Source organism: Octopus bimaculoides, chromosome 2, assembly GCF_046866305.1.
Source record: "Octopus bimaculoides isolate indiv1 chromosome 2, ASM4686630v1, whole genome shotgun sequence".
NCBI lineage: Eukaryota > Metazoa > Mollusca > Cephalopoda > Octopoda > Octopodidae > Octopus > Octopus bimaculoides.
The window spans coordinates 115,028,509-115,048,421 of NC_142929.1; the positions used below are offsets into that span (position 1 = coordinate 115,028,509).

At 37.3% G+C, this 19,913-nt stretch overlaps 1 protein-coding gene across 5 annotated transcripts in view; it reads left to right on the forward strand.

The window, feature by feature from the left end:
* The window catches only part of LOC106871173 (innexin unc-9), a 740,381-nt gene that overhangs the window by 474,137 nt on the left and 246,331 nt on the right, over window positions 1-19,913 (forward strand). For all 5 annotated transcript variants that reach the window (XM_089347518.1, XM_089347517.1, XM_089347519.1 and 2 more), the window contains one exon: window positions 6,295-6,358. In XM_089347518.1, the coding sequence (XP_089203644.1) occupies window positions 6,357-6,358 (2 nt within the window). In that variant the 5' untranslated portion in view covers window positions 6,295-6,356. The remainder of the gene's footprint in view (window positions 1-6,294; window positions 6,359-19,913) is intronic.

A 19,913-nucleotide genomic window follows, 5' to 3' on the forward strand; every position in this document is an offset into this window, starting at 1 on the left:
AGCCGCCCTCTTTCCCTATTTCTGGCGAGGATGTGGTCGATTTGGCTAGAGTGTCTGCCGGAGCGGTAGGTGACTAGGTGACTGGCAGGTTTCCTGAAGTTGGTATTGCAGACCATAAGATCGGTTGCATCACAGAACTCCAGCAGTCTGGTTCCCTCCTCGTTGCGGGAACCGAAGCCATAGCCTCCATGTATGCCATGGAAGCCTCCAGCACGACGTCCGACATGACTGTTGAAGTCTCCAGCCACAAAGAGAAGGTCCCTGTCACTCGTCGACGAGGTAGTTTGCAAGAGGGTGTCATAGAATTGGTCTTTCAGACCATCTGGTAGCCCCGGTTGAGGTGCATAGGCTGAGATGACAGTAGCTAATGTATGATGAAGCACTAGTCTGATCTTAAGTACTCTGTCACTTACTCTAACGACCTCGATTACCTTATCCACCCATTTCTCCGCTAGAAATATTCCTACGCCCCCGACCCCGTCAGTGTTCCCTGCCCAGAAAATCTTGTACCTGTGTTCTTTGCCTGTGAGGAACCTCGCAGAACCTCCTCTCCATCTTACTTCCTGGATGCAGCACATATCTACGCGTCTCCGTTCAAGCATCTGAACAATTTCACCAGATCTACCTTTCAGCGTGCCGACGTTGAGAGTGCCAATCCTAACAGTATGGGTGTTGGGGGTGTGGCCCTGTAGCCTGGGAAGGGGAAAAGCAGTGTCGTGTACCTGAAAAGAATTCATAAGCAAAACAGTACCTACAACCTGCAAACATTTCTCAAACTTAATGCGCTACCCAAAGGTAGGGGAGAGGATGGCCAAGGCCACTAGATGGGTTCCGGGAGACAGCCGAGGATGACAGGATGACAGAGGAATGCACTTCCGGTGGAGGGGGTGGGAGGGCAGGTTACCGTCAGCGAGTAGATAGGGCTCTTAATTGTAGATTTTAAATATTTGAGAGACAACAATGCATAAATCGTAATTTTTAAAGGAGCAATGAATTCTAGGTGAATAGAATATAACGTAGCATGAATTTAGGAAGCTTAGAAAATGAATAAGTATGAATTTAAGACAACAACTGAATTCAATTGAATTTCATGGAGAGAAACAAGATAAATAATAGAGGGCAGACTAAAGCGCGAAGGTATGAGATGTTTGAGGCCGTAAATAAATAAAAATCTCTATCTTATCTGCATCTTGGAGACTTCGTCGTAGTATGTCAGCGGAGAAGGGATTGAGATAATTTAGGATGGATTTCTCATTTATATATAGCCAGAACCTGAAGACCTTAAGGAAAAACTATGAGAGAGAGAGAGAGAGAGAGAGAGAGAGAGAGAGAGAGAGGATGGAGGGGTAGACAGAGGCATGGCGGGAGAAAAGATCATCATCATCATCATATATATATATATATATATATATATATATATAAAGAGAGAGAGAGAGAGGGGGGGACCAGTCAAGCAGCACATCACGCTGTAATTCTTGGGCTGAGAAATCAACATTCTTCTGGAACCTACTGCTTCAACTTCAACTTAGTTTTCTCTCAAACAAAAACTTTAAATTCTAATTGAAAAGTTTGGCTTCATGAAAGAAATCGTATTTGCTCAATGTTTGCTGCTTTTATTATGAACATACATCAGTGACGTTGATTTGAAAATTGTGTAAAAATCACTTTATAGACTTATTTCTTTAATCTTTAATCTTTAGGCCAAAGTTGTTATGAAAGTGAAATAAATCCTCACACCTATATTTGCTGAAATAAATGAGATTTTAATTAAAATATACAATAAATTATCATTATTATTTATAACTTATCAATATTTTTTAGGGTGGGTGGGTAGATAACAGAATCAGAAAAGCAATGAACTAAATGCTTTTTGATATTTAGTTCCGTCTCTTTATGTTCTGAATTTAAATCAATAAAACCCCAGTCAAGTAATGGTGTTGATTTAAATGCTTATACTCCTCCTTTCTGCTCTAAATTTTTGGTTTTGTGCCAAAATAAGAAAAATATCTACCAATGTTTTTTTCCTTACTTGCATAAGCCTACAAAATGGCTTTTCAATGATACCTAACTTTGGTGATATCCTCAATTAACTCTGATAGCTGTCATTAACCCTCACAATATCATCTCTCCTCAGTTAACCTTGTTTCTTTTTTTTATCTTAATTCATTTACTCATGTCTTCACAAGATAACAAGATTACCTTTACATAGTCAAAGGACCTGCTAGAAATAGTAACATAGTCTTAAAACACATTCTATTTTATTAGAGAAAGGACTCATTAGCTAATGTTGTTCTAGATATACTGTGTCTGAAAAATAAAAAAAATAGATTGGAGATGATAATGGCTGTAATACTTTAGGTCTTAGTTCTTGGTCAGTTTTAACTTGAGGCTAAACAATAACAACTCATATTCTCTATTTGTCTCTCCATCTCTCTCTTGCTCTCAGTTGCTCTCTTCCTTTCAGCAACAAAATATTTTCAAACAGTGAATCATAGAGCAAAATATAAATGTAGTAAAGAATTTAACAAGAAGAAACACAAGTAACTAATATTACAAGCAACCACAAAATTTTCTTCATGATAGATGATATTGTTTACAGAAAGAAAAAAAAAAAAACAAACATCAACTGCAAATGCTTTAAGTGAAGGAGTAAAAATAAAGAAATATAGCCAAAAGCAATGTTTAGTTTCTTTTTCAAGTGATAGTAATGTGCAACAGTGACAGTTATTGAATTGGAGCTTGCTGCCATCTTTCATGACTATTTTCAGCTATCAGCTAATTTCAAAAATGAAACATTTCTTTAAATTACTTTCTTGGCACACTTAGTTCTAGTTGCAGCTGTGATATAGAAATCCATGCCAGGATCCTTTGGCTACTACAACATTTACTAATAATCTTAAGCTATTAAATTTCTGCCAAGATGGGATTTAAAATGCTTGTAAAGTAGATTTGTGTTAGTTATAGGAACCAATAAATGCATCTTGGCTTACATGTATGTTTCAAAATTACTTTGGTAACATCAACTATTCTGTGCCATCTGCATTTGAAATCTTTTTAATTCTTTCTAACTGTTTTCCTCTCGTGTTATTTAAAAGGCATTTGAAACTGAAACAGTGCTAGTTCTTGCTCTGTTTCAGTGATACCAAATAGTGTCACTGGAGGAGTAAGCAGTTAAGTGCTGGGTTTTTAATCAGTAAATAGGTTTTGCATTGTGGTCTTGACTGAAGAAGAAAATATGTGTAGCATTTTGAATAACTTTTTGTTAATAGGTGACTTTCTGATGAGTGGACCTAAATTTATAATCTTAATAATTATTTTAATTAACTATCCCCAACCAATACCAGTATAGAAAGTGGACATTAAAGGTGAGGATATCTTATATATTTTTGCAGTACACAATATAAACATTTCTGGGTAGTTATAAAGAATATCTATGATTATACAAACATATGCATGTCCAAACCATAGCAACATGAAAAACGGATGTTAAATGATGATGATGATGATAACATATACAATATGTGTGTGTGTTGTCTATTTTTTTCAGTTTTTTTAAAAATCTTCCCATATAAAGGGCTACTTTCTAACTAAGAAACAAACATCCATCATTTGGAATTTGGATAACTGCAACAGTAAAGACATTGCATATTTTCAGTTTGCTGCAGAACACGAGTCACGTAGTCTCTTTTTTTTTGCCCCCAAACCCTCACCTTTTCAATATTATTGCTTAACAAGCATATAACCCTGACCATGCACACCAACAATGGTCGGTGTAAATGTATTATAATCAGGATAGAGAAGTTGTATATTATTTTTGGGAACAGTTGCCCATAAACGTTTCATTTCTCATAAATTTTGGGTGTAATGTTCTCATCTATGGGGCAGTTGTCCTCCTCCTCATCATCATCATCATCATCATCATTGTTGTCATCATCATCATCGTCATCATTGTTGTCATCATCACCATCATCATCATCATCATCATCATCATCATCATCATCATCATCATTTAATGTCTGCTTTCCATGCTGGCAATACATAGTATTTGTTTCCTGTCTCAAACTAATATACTAAAGCTGGGCTATTTGGAGTTGGTACTAGTTTTGATAGTTATGTTCAACCAATATTTCTATATCGGAATATATGAATATACTCATCAGAACTGAATATATCAAATATATATATCAGAATCAGAAATATTTTTATATATTTATCTCACAGATGACATTTTATATTGATTTAACATAGGAAGGAGATAATAGTTTGGTGACATTTTTAGGAAGCTGTTCTTCAGACAAATAGTGTCTTCACAGACACTTGATATCAAAATTTTCAGTGATATAATAGGTGTTTAAAGACTTCATCATCTTTTACTCAATAATAGTTTAGTAGCCAATATTCATTGATGGATTGCAAAAGTATATTCATCAAAATGTAATGTGAGATAATTGTTATAGGACTAAGTGAGATTTCCTGACAACATCATTTCTTGTTATCCTTCTCTAATGTTGAGGAAACATACACAGAAATAACCTTTTCTGGATGCACACACACGCACACACACACACACACACACACACACACACACACATGTACAGGTACGGATGTGTATTTATGAGCATAACTTCTTGACCATATTCATCTGAGTTCAGTTCCACTGCATGGCATCTTGGGCAAGTGTCTTTTAGTAGAGTCCAGAGTTGACCAAAGTCTTGTGAGTAGATTTGAGTAGACAGAAATGAAAAGAAACCTGTAGGTGTGTATGTGCATGCATATGTGTGTGTGTGTGTGTGTGTGTGTGTGTATACTTTTGTCTTGGCATCACATAATGGTTGTAAACAAGTATCACTGTCATGTAAAAGATGTTGTTTGTTCCTTGTCTTCAATAGCAAGCATGTCTTGCTATGGGAAATATTACCTAACTTAGAAACAGGTGAGAATTAGTGTCAGGAAGGATATTCAGCCGTAGAAAATCTGTCTCAGAAAATTTTGTCTGACACATCCAGTCATGGAAAAGTGAATGATGACGATGATGAGGAGGATATATATGCAGTCTTGCAACACAAATTCATAAATGCACACACACACACATATATATATATATACAAGATGCATTCAAGAAGTATCTGACTATTTTGTTTCATGTTGTTTAGGAGGCTAATTGACAGAACTTGTACAACATAGGACAAAATGCTGTGCTGTATTTGTTCCAGCTTTTCTGCACTTTGAAGCCAACTTTATTTTTCATCTTTTCAAAATCAATCAATGATTATAAATGTCAGATATTTTTTGCATTCTGGGTTCTTGGATGGTAGTCTTAATCTTTCATCGAGTTTAAGATCACCAACGGATCTATGAATGCCTTTGGTAGTCTTAATCTTTCATCGAGTTTAAGATCACCAACTGATCTATGAATGCCTTTGACAGAGTACACTCTATTATAAAGCATTCAAACCAGTTCTCCAATGTAAGACTAACTAACGTCATCCCTTCTTCTGACAAGTTTCTGTAGCCTTGAAATATAAGGGTTTCAGGTGCTGCTCTTCCTTCCTTGAATAAGTAATAAGTAAATATGGCACCCATGTGACAACAAAAATATTTGATTTATACATTACCAAAGGTTGTTGAAACATTGAAAATGATAAAACCCAGCCTGTTAGTAAAATCTTGATGCTTAAACATCCAGATTACAGATGATCCTTCTATGACTACTAGCAATGTTTCTTAATCCTTTAGCCATTAAACCAGCCATATCCAGTCTAAATATTCTATCAGTTCCATGTTCAAATCAACTTGGTTTGGCCGCTTACACCTACCCTACCATATCATTCTAAAAATAACAATCACACCATTGAAATCTCAAAGCTACGAGGTAATGCATTATTAATTCAAAGCAATGTTAATAGATCAGCATTACTTTTGACAGAGTAATCTGAATGTTAAAGGGTTCATTTACTTGTGCTTCATTCTTTCTGATTTTTTTCTTTTTTTTTTTTTAATACATTTGGAATCACAAGAATGCAATATGAATGTTAAGAATACTATATACTAATGATTCCTATTCCTTTTACATATATGAATAATAATTCCTATTCTTTTTTACAATAAAGTTTTTTTTTTAGTTATTTAACATTATTTAACATTGCCAAATTAACTTTCAATGAAGCCAACAAATACATAGAATTGATCACATTAAATCATTTTTGTACTTATTTTTAAATTATTAATTTGGAATTAATTCTCACAAATATAGTTAATTTTTCCTTTTTTTTTCTCTTTATTTCATTAAATCAGGTTGCTAATTATGCTGCTAAAATTATAGCAGAGTTTAAAAGTTGTGCCATAAAAGTCTCAAAATGTAAGTACATTTTCTGATATATATTGATAAATGATGTGATTACTGATTATTAATGTTTCAGATCATTATTAAAAATATCCAATAATTTGTCTCGTTAGTTATTAAAATCTGGAGATATGTTTATTTACGGGGAATTTTAATATATTTTGAACTATATTGCATATCCTATCTCATGTTTGTCTTGACAGCCTTAAAAAAATAAATAAATAAACCTACACCTGTAATTCATTCTGTCAACAATTAAAAGAAATTCTAGTTTTATATGAAATGTGTAGAAAGAGGTTACTTGTGATCTTGTCATATGTAATATATTTAAGATATTAAAACAGAGAATAACCAGAGAATTGTTCTATTATCAGGTAGAGAGAGAGAGAGAGAGATAGAGAGAGAGAGAGAGAGAGAGAGAGAGAGAGAGAAAGAAAGAGAGAGAGAGAGAGAGAGAGAGCAAATCAAGTCTGGCTTATCTAAAAGTTTCATCAGAAATCATCAATATCATGAACCTTACTTAGTTCCTAATCTCTTCTAGAGATTTTCTAACTAGCTAATTTGCTTGTTGCAAGATCAGTGACTGTGTGTCACTTGTTCTCTATATATTGTGAGCTGAAGTGAACTACTGCTATCTCTAGCAGACAAGTATTCACCATCGAGGATGATCACAAAGAGGTCAAAACCATACAGTCTGGATGTCTCATGGCTAGAAGATGATAGGAGTTCTCTCCCCTGCTTGCAATATATATTGGTTGCAGATTGCATTGAATAACCAGTTGGATGAGGTGACCTCCTGAGGTTAAAAATAGCAGTAATGTCAGTTTCTACAGAACAACCATGTTTATGTGGCAATAAACCAAAAGAAGACAAAATGAATAAAATGGAGCAAGGCTTGGAATAAAAGCATTAAGAATTACTGAAAGGAGGAAGAAATAAATTCTGCTAGTTTTAGTTACACAAAATGCACTCAAATACTTACCGATTACATCTGGATAATCATTTTAGTTAATATTGGGTCAAATACTTTTTCTGACGATGTGTGTAGCAAAATGAGTGAAAAGTGCATCAAACGTAATCCTTATTTCGTTTACTTTAAATTGCAGATCTCTGGTGGTCATGCCTATTTTAATGTTTCATTTTACTTATTTACTTATTTATTTATCTATTCATTTATTGTTCAGTCATGTATAAACATTGTTTACAAGAAGCATGAATTAAACATCAGTGTGTTTCTTAATTTCTGTAACTTTTACTATTCATTGGAGGGTGGTGGGGGTGCAGGATTAGGAAAACAGTGTGTGTTTTTGCGTAGCAGTTTCCGATTGGTCGAATTGTGCTCCCAAGTGATTAGTTTCAGCATTTATCTCTTATAGAGCCTTTTTTTTTTTTCTTATAAGTATTTTTTTTTTTTTGTCTGCCCATTTCTTCGTTATTGATATCTTTTCTATCTTGCATTGGTAACCAACAGAGAGTACATTTCAAAGGAATTTTCTCGGATGAAGAAGCATCTAATACATATCAATTTAATGAATACTGATGATGATGATGATGATGATTTGTACTATGAGCAAAAGAGAACAAATTAACATTGCAGAGGGAGAAGGAGGGAAAAAGTAGTTTATCTGCTTTTATTCTTCTTTTGAATGGCGGCTATGCTTGGGTTCCATCTGCTAGGGTTCTTTCAGTCGATTATTGGCATTTCATCGTTCTCATAAGATACCAAATGCAAAATTGAACACTGACGTAAAGGGAGATAACTCAATCAGGCATAAATAATACTGCTGGTTATCTCTGTTAGAATGTACCAGTTTTTGTCCTACGCTGATACACACATGCAATCCATATTCCACACTAAACATGTCACCTAATCATATCAATATTTAACTACTTCCATTGTAAATTCCCTCTTTATCCTATATTAACATTCAAACAAAGATTATCGATATCAAGTCTGGTTTGCTGAAACTATGGGCAATTTTTCTTAAACTTACAAATATAAACTTTAGGCTAATCGTTCTGTGAGCTCTGTGAATGATATCTACATTTTAATTGTATGTAACATGTTTGTTTCAACTTACAATGGCACAATAATTGATGGCCACTTCAAATACGAACCCTATGAGTGATCCTTTACATGGACATGTAATGCAAGAATAACTGCCAAACTTACCTCAAATTAATACATTACTGTCGTAATAATAATAATAATAATAATAATAATAATAATAATAAAAACAAGACTTATTGGACAATGTAAACCTAGGTATACTATGCCAGGAAAATAGTTGTTGTGGTCATGGCTAGAATAGTTTTATTATAGGTCAGTTGAGTAATGACAACCATGCTGAACAATTTTTAATGATAAAATATGTATATTATTCTCTTTACTCTTTTACTTGTTTCAGTCATTTGACTGTGGCCATGCTGGAGCACCGCCTTTAGTCGAGCAAATCGATCCCAGGACTTATTCTTTGGAAGCCTAGTACTTATTCTATCGGTCTCTTTTGCCGAACCGCTAAGTTACGCGGACATAAACACACAACCATCGGTTGTCAAGCGTTGGTGGGGAGGACAAACACAGAAACAAACACACACACACACACACACACACACACACACACACACACACACACACACACACACACACACACACACACACACACACACACATATATATATATATATATATATATATATATATATATATATATATATACATATATACGACAGGCTTCTTTCAGTTTCCGTCTACCAAATCCACTCACAAGGCTTTGGTCGGCCCAAGGCTATAGTAGTAGACACTTGCCCAAGGTGCCACGCAGTGGGACTGAACCCAGAATCATGTGGCTGGTAAGCAAGCTACTTACCATACAGCCACTCCTGCGCCCTATGTTGTAATTGTATTGTAACCTTAGGTTGTACCAGATTAAGTAGACCCATGATCAAAGTATTTTGGTCATTATTACCCTGTCTTCTATTTTTATGTTCATGTGACGGAGGTGGAGAGGAGGAAAAAAAATCACATTTTCAAAAACCTTTATACATAAAAAGATGCCCACCATTATTTCAAAGGTCGTGGTGAAAGAAAAATTGGGAAAATCGCTGTCAAACCTGAGCTAATTCAACTTCTGTGAGCGTCCTTATCTGAAACTCCGCCCATGTATCTAATATTACATTATCCAACTTAGCATTAAATATCAATTCTTGGGTGTAATTTAAGAGAAATTTGGCAGTTATTTCTAACAGGTCAAAGGATGACAACGTAGAGGCTTCCATACGTGTTATTGATGATGATGTTAATGTAACCTGTGATACAGAGGTAGTTTATCGAACAAAATATTTGGTTTGCATTATTGTTCTGACCATCCATTCTTATTGTAGTAGTATGTTGCGATGTTCGTCTTGAGGATGGAAATATTTGCAGTTGAAAGAGATTTCCTGCTAAACTGAGTGTTGGCTGACAGTGTACGTCAATGAGTGTCAATCGTTTTTGTTCAAATGACACTTTTTGATCTTGTGAAATTAAAAACATCCACAGTTCCAGATAAAATTTTGAATGTACGATGTAGAAAGTAACATTTCTTCAAGTGACCTCCACCGAGATACGTTTCACCATGCTGTACCAGCTTTGATAGGTTCTCATTTCCATGTTGTGTATCTCTGCCAATGACATCATGGTGGTCGGATGGTCTCCGTCATCGATTTGAGCACGGAAGTCTCCAAAAATGTAACAACAGTTATGGCATGGTGTCCAGTACGATACCGGTTGCCAGCAAGAACTATTCTGCGTTGAGCAACAAAAGCAAGGACTGATGGAATGAGTCTACATATCTCCTAGTTAGTCTTGTGCTCGTATCATGAGATGTTTGAGGCTAGCATGAGAAACGTTGTATACATATGCAGTGGGACTGAACCCAGAACCATGTGGTTGGTAACCAAGCTACTTACCACTCAGCCACTCCTGTGCCTGTATAATAATAATAATAATAATAATAATGATGATAATAATAATAATCCTTTCAAGCAGAAGGCTTGAAATTTTGGGTGGGGGTGGGGGGGCTAGTCGATTACATCGACTCCAGTGTTTCACTGGTACGTAATTTATCAAACCCGAAAGGATGAAAGGCAAAGTTGACCTTGACGGAATTTGAACTCAGAACGCTGCGACGGACGAAATACCGCTTAATCATTTCGTCCAGTGTGCTAATGATTCTGTGAACTCGCCGCCTTCGTATAATAATAGTAATAATGATAGTAGTAGTAGTAGTAGTAGTAGTAGTAGTAGTAGTAGTAGTAGTAGTAGTAGTAGTAGTAGTAGTAAACACTACCGATAGCGACAGATGCAGAATGTGTGGTAAGAGGGGTGAAATGGTATGGCACATCGTTAGCGAATGCCTGAAATTGACACAACTCAAATACAAAAGACGCCATGACAATGTGGCAAGAATGATCCATTGGGAGCTCTGCGGAAATCACGGCCTATAAAGTGCAAAGACGTGGTATGAGAAAACTCCAGAAGGAATCACCGGAAATGAAATTTGCAAAATCCTGTGGGATGCAATGATCCAGTAAACAAGTGTCACCTTAGTTTGCTGGCTGCGGACAGCTGACACTTTCCATCATACCCAGCAAAATAAGCTGTGAATTTTCATATAATTAATGCCCTGATGCAGTACCAGGCTCTAGCTCTCATGACTTTTGATTTCAACTGATTGGAAGTGCTATCATGTACATGCATTGTCTTGGTATAAAAGATGGGCTACAGTAACTATTCTGCTCAATACCACAGATTTGCTTGTCAGTCGTTTGACCTTAACCAGTTGAGCATGTCTCTTGGTAGCTGACGATATGTGCATCTCTGATCACGAGCAGAAGTAGTGGGGGAGCCTCATAGCCATGTGTTGAAAGGAATTCTTTGGGGTTTCAATAATTAACATCTGGAAAGATGGGTGTTTCGTTCAACATCCTTAAACAACCCTTATTCAGGGATCTTTTGAACGGGATAAGCTACTCAACCTGAAGAAAATTTTAACTGGACCCCACCTGCAAGGTCATGGACTGTTTATCTTGATATGAGATCACCATGTCACGCACATATGGTTGTGATGCATGTGCCTGGTGTACCCTTATCAGACGGGCAGTCATGATGGGTATATCGAGCTTCGTATATTTTATCCCAGTGTCAATTTAATGGCATGCACTGCTCTCTCACTCAATAATAATAATAATAATAATAATAATAATAATAATAATAATAATCCTTTCTACAATAGTTACAAAACCTGAAATTTGTGGGGAGGGGGCCAGTCGATTAGATCCATCTCAGTACGCAACTGGTACTTAATTTATCGACTCTGAAAGGATGAAAGGCGAAGTCAACCGCGGCGGAATCTGAACTGAGAACGTAAAGACAGACGAAATGCCTTGAAGCATTTTACCCGGCATGCTCACGATTCTGCCAGCTCGTCGCCTTAATTATGATAATCGTTTCAAATTTTGGCACCAGGCCAACTATTTGGGGGAGGGGTTAAGTCGATTTAACTGATACTAATACTCAACTGGTACTTATGTTATCGATCTCGAAAGGATGAAAATCAAAATCGACCCCGGTGGAATTTGAACTCAGAACGTAGAGACGGACGAAAAGCCGCTAATCATTTTGCCTGGCGTGTTAAAGACTCTGCTAGCTCGCCGCCTTCTTAATGATGATGATGATGGTGTTTTTTTTTTATTGGTCGGAAGGGTTCTCAACATCAACCAACTATTGCCCTTTTTGCAGAGTCCTTCCCTTCCATTGCAGACCCTCCCCCATCGACTTCGTTCTCCTTAGGAACCCCAATCATTAACCTTGCCTTTGAATCCACCCTCCAGTCGAAGATGGCTGCCCTTGAGCAATTGCTGAAAAGTATCGAAACTATCGAATCCCATCAAAGTTTTTTCATACTTAGGAATTACCTCTCGATCCCTAAGCTCATCTTACTGATTCCCATCATGCCTCCAACGCTTCGACAACCTAATCTTTGAGAGACTCAAAAGCTTGGTCTATGTCAGACTCTCTCCAACGTCCCGCGATCAGGCTGCATTGCCCAAGCGATTTGGAAGTCTTGGTCTTCGTAAGTGTTTATCCCTCTCTCTACCCTGTTTCCTTTCCTCCATTCACGCCTGCTCTACCCTAGTGAGCAACATCCTCTCCTCTCCGACATGGACCAGTTCCAATAGGGAGTTGGATGAAGCTCTCCAACACTGGAGGGAATTGGGCCTGTCCGCTCTTGCGAATGTGGAGGACTGTGGGAGTCAGAGAGCTTGGTACAATATAATTTCGAAGGCCGCCTTCGACTCCCTCGTCGTCCAGTCGGACTAGTTTTGAAGGTGCTGCTTACTGTCTACTAGCAACAAATACTCAGAAAAGACCTGACAATCTCACTTTGTGCCCCTGGTCGCGAGGCAGATTCCTTGTCTGGGATGTCACAGTTAGCCACTCCTTTGATTCTTCTCACATCCTGGATGCTGCTGTCAGGGCGAGATCCACAACTTCTGCGGCCGAGCGGAACAAAATCCTGAAATACCGCGATCTGTCCGCCAACTACATTTTCCATCCTGTCGCGTCCGAGACGTTTGGTGGGGTCGTACCACTAACTGCAAGATTCCTGTCTTCATTGGCAATTTGCCTAGCAGAAGTAACTGGTGAGGCTCGTAAGGGTGCTTTGCTGTTCCAGCGCATCAACCTCGCCATTATCCGCAGCAACGCTGCAAGCGTGCTGGTGTGCCTCAATAAACATTAGGGAGGTTTCCCAGCACCCCCAAATTTTCAACCCAAGGTGGTGAATTGTTTTGGGTTTTTTTTTTCATTTTTTTCTCTTTTTTAAAAATTTTTTCAGTTGTGTTCTCTGTTTTGTCCAATTTTCTAACTTAATTTTGTAAAACGGTAAACATCGTGAAGAATCATGAATTAAAATGTTTTATTGGATTTCCAGTACGCACCATGAAATCAAAACGATTGGAAATCACTGCTTTATATAAAAGGGTAGTCAACTAGTGTGGAGGCGCAATGGCCCAGTGGTTAGGGCAGCGGACTCGTGGTCATAAGATCGCGGTTTCGATTCCCAGACAGGGCGTTGTGTGTGTTTATTGAGCGAAAACACCTAAAGCTCCACGAGGCTCCGGCAGGGGATGGTGGTGAACCCTGCAGTACTCTTTCACCACAACTTTCTCTCACTCTTACTTCCTGTTTCTGTTGTGCTTGTAATTCAAAGGGTCAGCCTTGTCTCACTGTGTCACGCTGAATATCCCTGAGAACTACGTTAAGGGTACACGTGTCTGTGGAGTGCTCAGCCACTTGCACGCTAATTTCACGAGCAAGCTGTTCCGTTGATCGGATCAACTGGAACGCTCGACGTCGTAAGCGACGGAGTGCCAACAACAACAACAACAACCAATAGTCAACTAGTACAAAATATAAAAACCTTTAAAATACGTCAAACCTTTTCAACAGAACATTTCCCAATTCATGTTACAAAAAAAAAAACAAGTAAAATATGCCCATCAAAAACAAAAAAAGAAAATTTCCTTAAAGATTAATGACTCAATCCCAAACACTTTCTAATATGTAAAAGAGGATAAAGCGTTAAACAAAGTCCTTTACGTTGTAAGTTAAAATGTCACTGAAGTTAATTTCACATTCTTTTGCAATTTAATACCAGTCAAGTTCTAGGGGTCGATCTAACCGTGTATCCTCTTCCCCCAAACGTGTAGCCCTCTGCCATGTTAATTAGATTTCCTTAAACTGAATTTATTCTTTATATGAAGGATGTCGGATCCAAACATTTTTTCCATCGTACAGTTTCTGCACTACTGACACAATTGCAAGTTAAGTATACTTGCTTACACTATAATTTAATAGTTTCTAAGCAGGAGACACAAAAGAGGCAACTGGCGAAAAAAGAAAAACTCGAAACTTCGTCTGGTAATGGTTTCTTACACAGGCATACACATTGTCTAATACGAACAGTAGCTATGGCAATCTTGGAACGGGTTCAGGAATTCCGTGTACATAAACATTACCACCTGACACACATTTTCTCTTTCTCTCTTTCTTTCCCTCACATGCACACACACGCACACACACACACACACACACACACACACACACACACACACACACACACACACGTACACGATTGTGTGTATGTATGTAGTGTACTCACATACATACATACATAATACATATATATATATATATATATATATATATGTGTGTGTGTGTGTGTGTGTGTGTGTGTGTTTACACGCGCGCGCGTGTGTGTGTGTGTGTGTGTGTGTTTACACGCGCGTGCGTGTATGTGAGCGTGTGTGTGTTTATTCATGTGTCTAAGTATAATCGCTCTTGGTTTTATTTTTCGAATTTCTAACCAATAGCGAGATAGCCGGTTTCTAGCCTAGAAACAAGACTTTTTCACTGGAATTTAGACTTCATCAAACAGGGTAGTCTTGTATATATACGTGTATGCCTGAATATTTATGTTTGCATAATATATATATATATATATATATATGCATGCTGTCGTGTATGCATATACACAGGTATGCACATATATTTATATTCACATGGGCGTAGGCATGAATGGCTTTACATATGTGGATCCTATTGCATGCTGAACTTCATGAATGTTTTATATATTTTGACAGTACATTTCACAGCTTGCAACTCTGATATTTTGAGTAGGCGTATTCTTTATTGTTTTGTAAGTCCCAGCTTCTAAAGATTATTATTGAGGCAGCTGGTCGTGTAGCTAGACCGGATGAAGTAGCTGAAGATTTCCCATGAATTCGGCATAAATGCTCTTTTTCTCACTCACCTTTAACATTATGTTGATATCTGTTGGGCAAGTTGTTTCAACTAGTGTGCATAGTTTCTTGTCTCATCCCAGATCATTATGTTTGGTCTGTTGTGCTTGAATTTTATTGAAGTCTTGAGGACATCCCACCAATATTTTTGTATAATTATGTGTATTTATATCTGCCACAATACTGTAGAGGACATATATTTATCTCCTCAAGACTACGTTTTCTACAGGTTTCATTTATAGTGTTCTAGCTGCAGCATCATATCTCATCGCGAGGTAATTCCGTGAGGACACATTTTCGCACAGCTACTTATGATATGGATGACTTCCTCAATATCAGTTCCCCAAAGTCTGCATTGGTTGTTGCTGGTAGATGGTTTATTTGCATCCCTGTCCCTTTTATGTATCAGGTATTATGTGGCTATTTTTATCATTCAACGGGAGAGTTAATATCCCGGTTATCGATCCAAAATGACTACCCTGACTGACAATGTTGTCTTTTTGAAGGTTTCCGAGAGCATAGGCGTGCATGACTTCTTTTGCTGGTTTGTACGCTGTTTCTGTCCTGCTGACCTGTTCTGGAGGAGTGTGCAACTTCTCTGGTTATTAGACAGATAATACTTTACGAGAAGCTCTTTGCCAACTCTCGCGATGTTATCGGCTTCACGTGTGCAAACTTAATATAGAAGAACTTCAACATATGGTGGTTGGTAGATGTTGTCGAAGGAATATGACGTGGCATTGAAAAGTTGTCTCGATCAGTGTTAAACCTCTGCAGCCTTATTTTCGTAAATACAGTCTACATCATGTCGATATGGAAATTCCTAGTACGGGTTAACGATTTTCGTGTTTTCACATTAATAGCCTGAATCTCATCCAGTGTCCAATCGAGTAGCCTGACTGTTGATATGAGCATTGGCACAACAAACACATTGTGGGATATCGATTACTTGCGACCTGGTTACACACCCCTTTGTATGTATGTATGTATGTATGTATGTATGTATGTATGTATGTATGTAACATATGGTATAATTATAGACAGGGAAAATTTTTAACCATTTCTCTGCAGACTGAAAAAAGGATGAACCTTAATCGATTTCCGAACCTTATTGGGTTCTCATCAGAGTCGTCTACATTATTCTGACAGTCTCCAGAGAAACAAGTAGCCAAACTGTTTATATATTCAACAAATTTTACGGTTACTCTTTGAAGGAGTCCCTAATTTGCAGACCGAAAGTGTTTAATACTCTATAAATACCAACGGCTTGTCAGCGGGGATCTTAGTCCAAACAGAAGGGAGGCTGGTCTTCCATAAACAACCTTGCTTGTGCCTCGAAAGGGAACTTTCTAGGTGTCAATCTCATGGTCATTCATGGCCGAAGGGGGTATTTTAATAAGCAGAGAATAATTGATTGTGTTTTTGTGACTTGTATGTCGATAGATACTCACTACATCAGTGACCCATTCGCTTCTTTAGCTTCAGCAATCCACCTTCTCAGCATTAGCGACACTATGCTTGTCACTGATGCAATATTAACCGGTCTTCATTGGTTCATATCGATTACTTTGTCACCTATCTCTGGTCTGCTCAGCTATCAGTGTATATGACTAAAGCTTCAACAAAATCCCAGCAGAACAGTGGTATTTCCAACATTAAAAAATGTTCAAAAGCTTAATCATTATTGCAAGAGACAGACAAGGATTTCCTACAACTTTTATATAGGTAGTCTACGCACAATCTGCTGTATCTCTTGCAGAAATGCAATCTGAACTGAACTTTAATCAAAGATAAGGCGGTATATAGGTATCAAGAATCTAGAATATCTAAGAAAACCGTGTAAGTAATATATCAGACGTCCCACGCAAGTCTATTTGACATTTGCTATTTTAATGAAGTGCATCAGGATGAATGCAGGATCCTATGATTCACTCCCACTTAATTGAGTGTCCTGGGAATATCTCACATTATAAAGAGAAAGCAAACAGATTTGTATTTACAAAAGCGAAAAAGAACTGATGAGCTTTTGATATATTAATAAAATAACTTATATGTTGCAAAAATAGGCGAATTCTGCTGATTAGGAACGTTTTCTTCCAGTGCAAACTATCGCTAATTTCATTGGTTCTTTTCATTCATTTATTTATTTAGGTATCCATGAATGAATAACATTGTGTAATACGATTTTTGTCCTTGGGTAGCAACTGTTATTTCTTACTTGCTTACCCTTAGAAAGTATGAAAAATGGCTAATATTTCCTTCAAACTTTGCTTTTGTTACATTTATTCAAAACCCCCAAAAAATCCCTCTCAATACATGGCTATGATGCTCCCATACTGCGTCTGCTTATGATCAGAGATGTATATAATGTCAGTGCCACTAAGGGACATGCTCAAGTGGTTTAGGTCAAGCGACTGACAAGCAAATTTATGGTACTGAGCAGAATATTTGCTATAACGATATTTCTGTTTCAGTAACTCAGTGCTGAATCTGTCTGGAATGTAATGAAAAATAGGTCAGTTTCAAAACATTCATGTCTAGGTCACAAAAACAAAGTTTGAAGGGAATAGTAGTCATTTCCTTTGATTTCTAGATAGAGGTAAATAGAAAATAACACTTACTGACCAAAAAGAAAAATAAACAAAACATGATAAGTAAAAATTTTGTTACACAATGCAATCTATCTACATTGATGGATACCTGCAAGTTTTACCTATTATTCTCATGCACTTGCGTGCCTAAACATTCACATTTTCGTGTGTGTGCTTTGCATATATTAAATATTTGAGCTGTGTCGTCAGCGCAGATCATAGCACACAGAGAAATTCAGGCGTATGTGTTCTTTATTGATGATGTGACAACTTTGAAGAACTTACCCCCATAATTATTGACAAATCTGATCTAAATGTTTCGCATAAGAACTTACTTAACTTCGCGACACAGCTTACAATTCCTCTTCCCGGTTAATTGTTTGCATGGTCTTGAAATTAAGTATTCTATAAGTAGTTGTTCATTTTTTTGAAATGGGAGGTAAAAAAAATTCAGCCGACAAACAAGGAAACAGCATTAAATTAACAAATAAATATGTATAGAAAAAATGTTAGTTACATGATTAGTGTGTGTGTGTGTGTGTGTGTGTGTGTGTGTGTGTGCGCGTGTGTGTGAATGATTATTATACGAAGCAGCCTTGGGTGAAATATATGGATGTACAGAGATAGCATGTGTAAAAACATTGAGCTGTGAATGACATGTTCGTGCTTGATGATGCTTAACCACACAGAAATGCATACTCTCCGCGATCCCAATATATACGTATGTGTGTGTATACATGTATGTGAGCGTGCTTATGTGTTTTTTGTGTGCGCGTGCGTGTGTGTGAGTATGTGTGTATAGGACATAAATGACGTTGAAAATGCACAGAGAATAAATGAGGATTCATTTCTATTTTAATACGCACACACAAACACACACACGCACACACACACATACTTGACCGGTTTCACTTTTGATTTCCAAAAGTGTATGGTATGTAGAGTTGTGTTGCAAATTGTGTCTTTTTTGGCCGTTATCGCAAATACCGTTTGTTTTTAAATGTTACATGACGATAGCACATTAATGTCGCGGAATACTGGCCGAAAATTTCCCTGCCTAACCACGTGACCATCCTATATGTTAACAGATTGCATTCTGAACCACATCTTACATATAATAAAAGGCAGGCAGAGGCAGTAAAGCATGCGAACAGCCTTCAAAGATTTTGCTCTGAAAGACGTTGGCATTTTAATCACGATAAAACTGCGAATTTTTATTGTAAATTGTTTTTATTTTGTTTCTCACACACACACACACACACAAATATCTATATGAAATTAATATAAAACACTTGCTTTCAAAATATTATCGTTCATTTAACATACATTAGATGTTATGTGAACGAGAATACACACACACACACACACACACAGTGGAGACAGCACAGTGACATCCTGTTCGTGGTCTGGTATAGCTCTTTATTCTAAAGTTTGGTACCGGTCCTTCCAGTATCTTCCATATATATATCACTGCATACCTCTCCCGCCTTCGTTTCAGGTAATAGAGTTGTAGCTCTTTCAATCTGTCCCAGTAGCTCAGTCGTTCCATTGATGCAATTTTCTTTGTGTAATGTCGTTGAACTGCTTCAAGCTCTGCTATCGTCCTTGTAGTACAAGGTGACCATAGCTGAAAGCAGTAATCCAGTCGGCTGAGGATAAATGACTTCCATAGCGTCATCATAGTTTCTTGGTCGCTTGTCCGGAAGATTCTCAGAATCCAACCGGCCAGTCTTCTGGATACTGCTACCATTTTGTTGATATGCGTGTGAAATGTGGCATTGTTGCTCATTTCTATTCCCAGATCACGCACCGTATTTGATTCTGGGATCGTTGCTCCACTTGGTCCAACGTACTGATGTTGTGATTCCTGAGTATTGCTTAACTGGTAGCGGGGGGCCTGGAATTTACTTGCATTAAATTGCATGTTGTTATCCTCAGCCCATGTATAGATAGCATCTAGATCTTTCTGCAAGAGCGTAGCATCATATATATGCATATATATATATATACATATATATATACATATACATATATACATATATATGTACATATATATACCTATATATATACAGAGGGCTGGTGACGTTGACGTGTGCGTGTGCGTATGTGTGTGGATGATGGTGTGGGGCTGG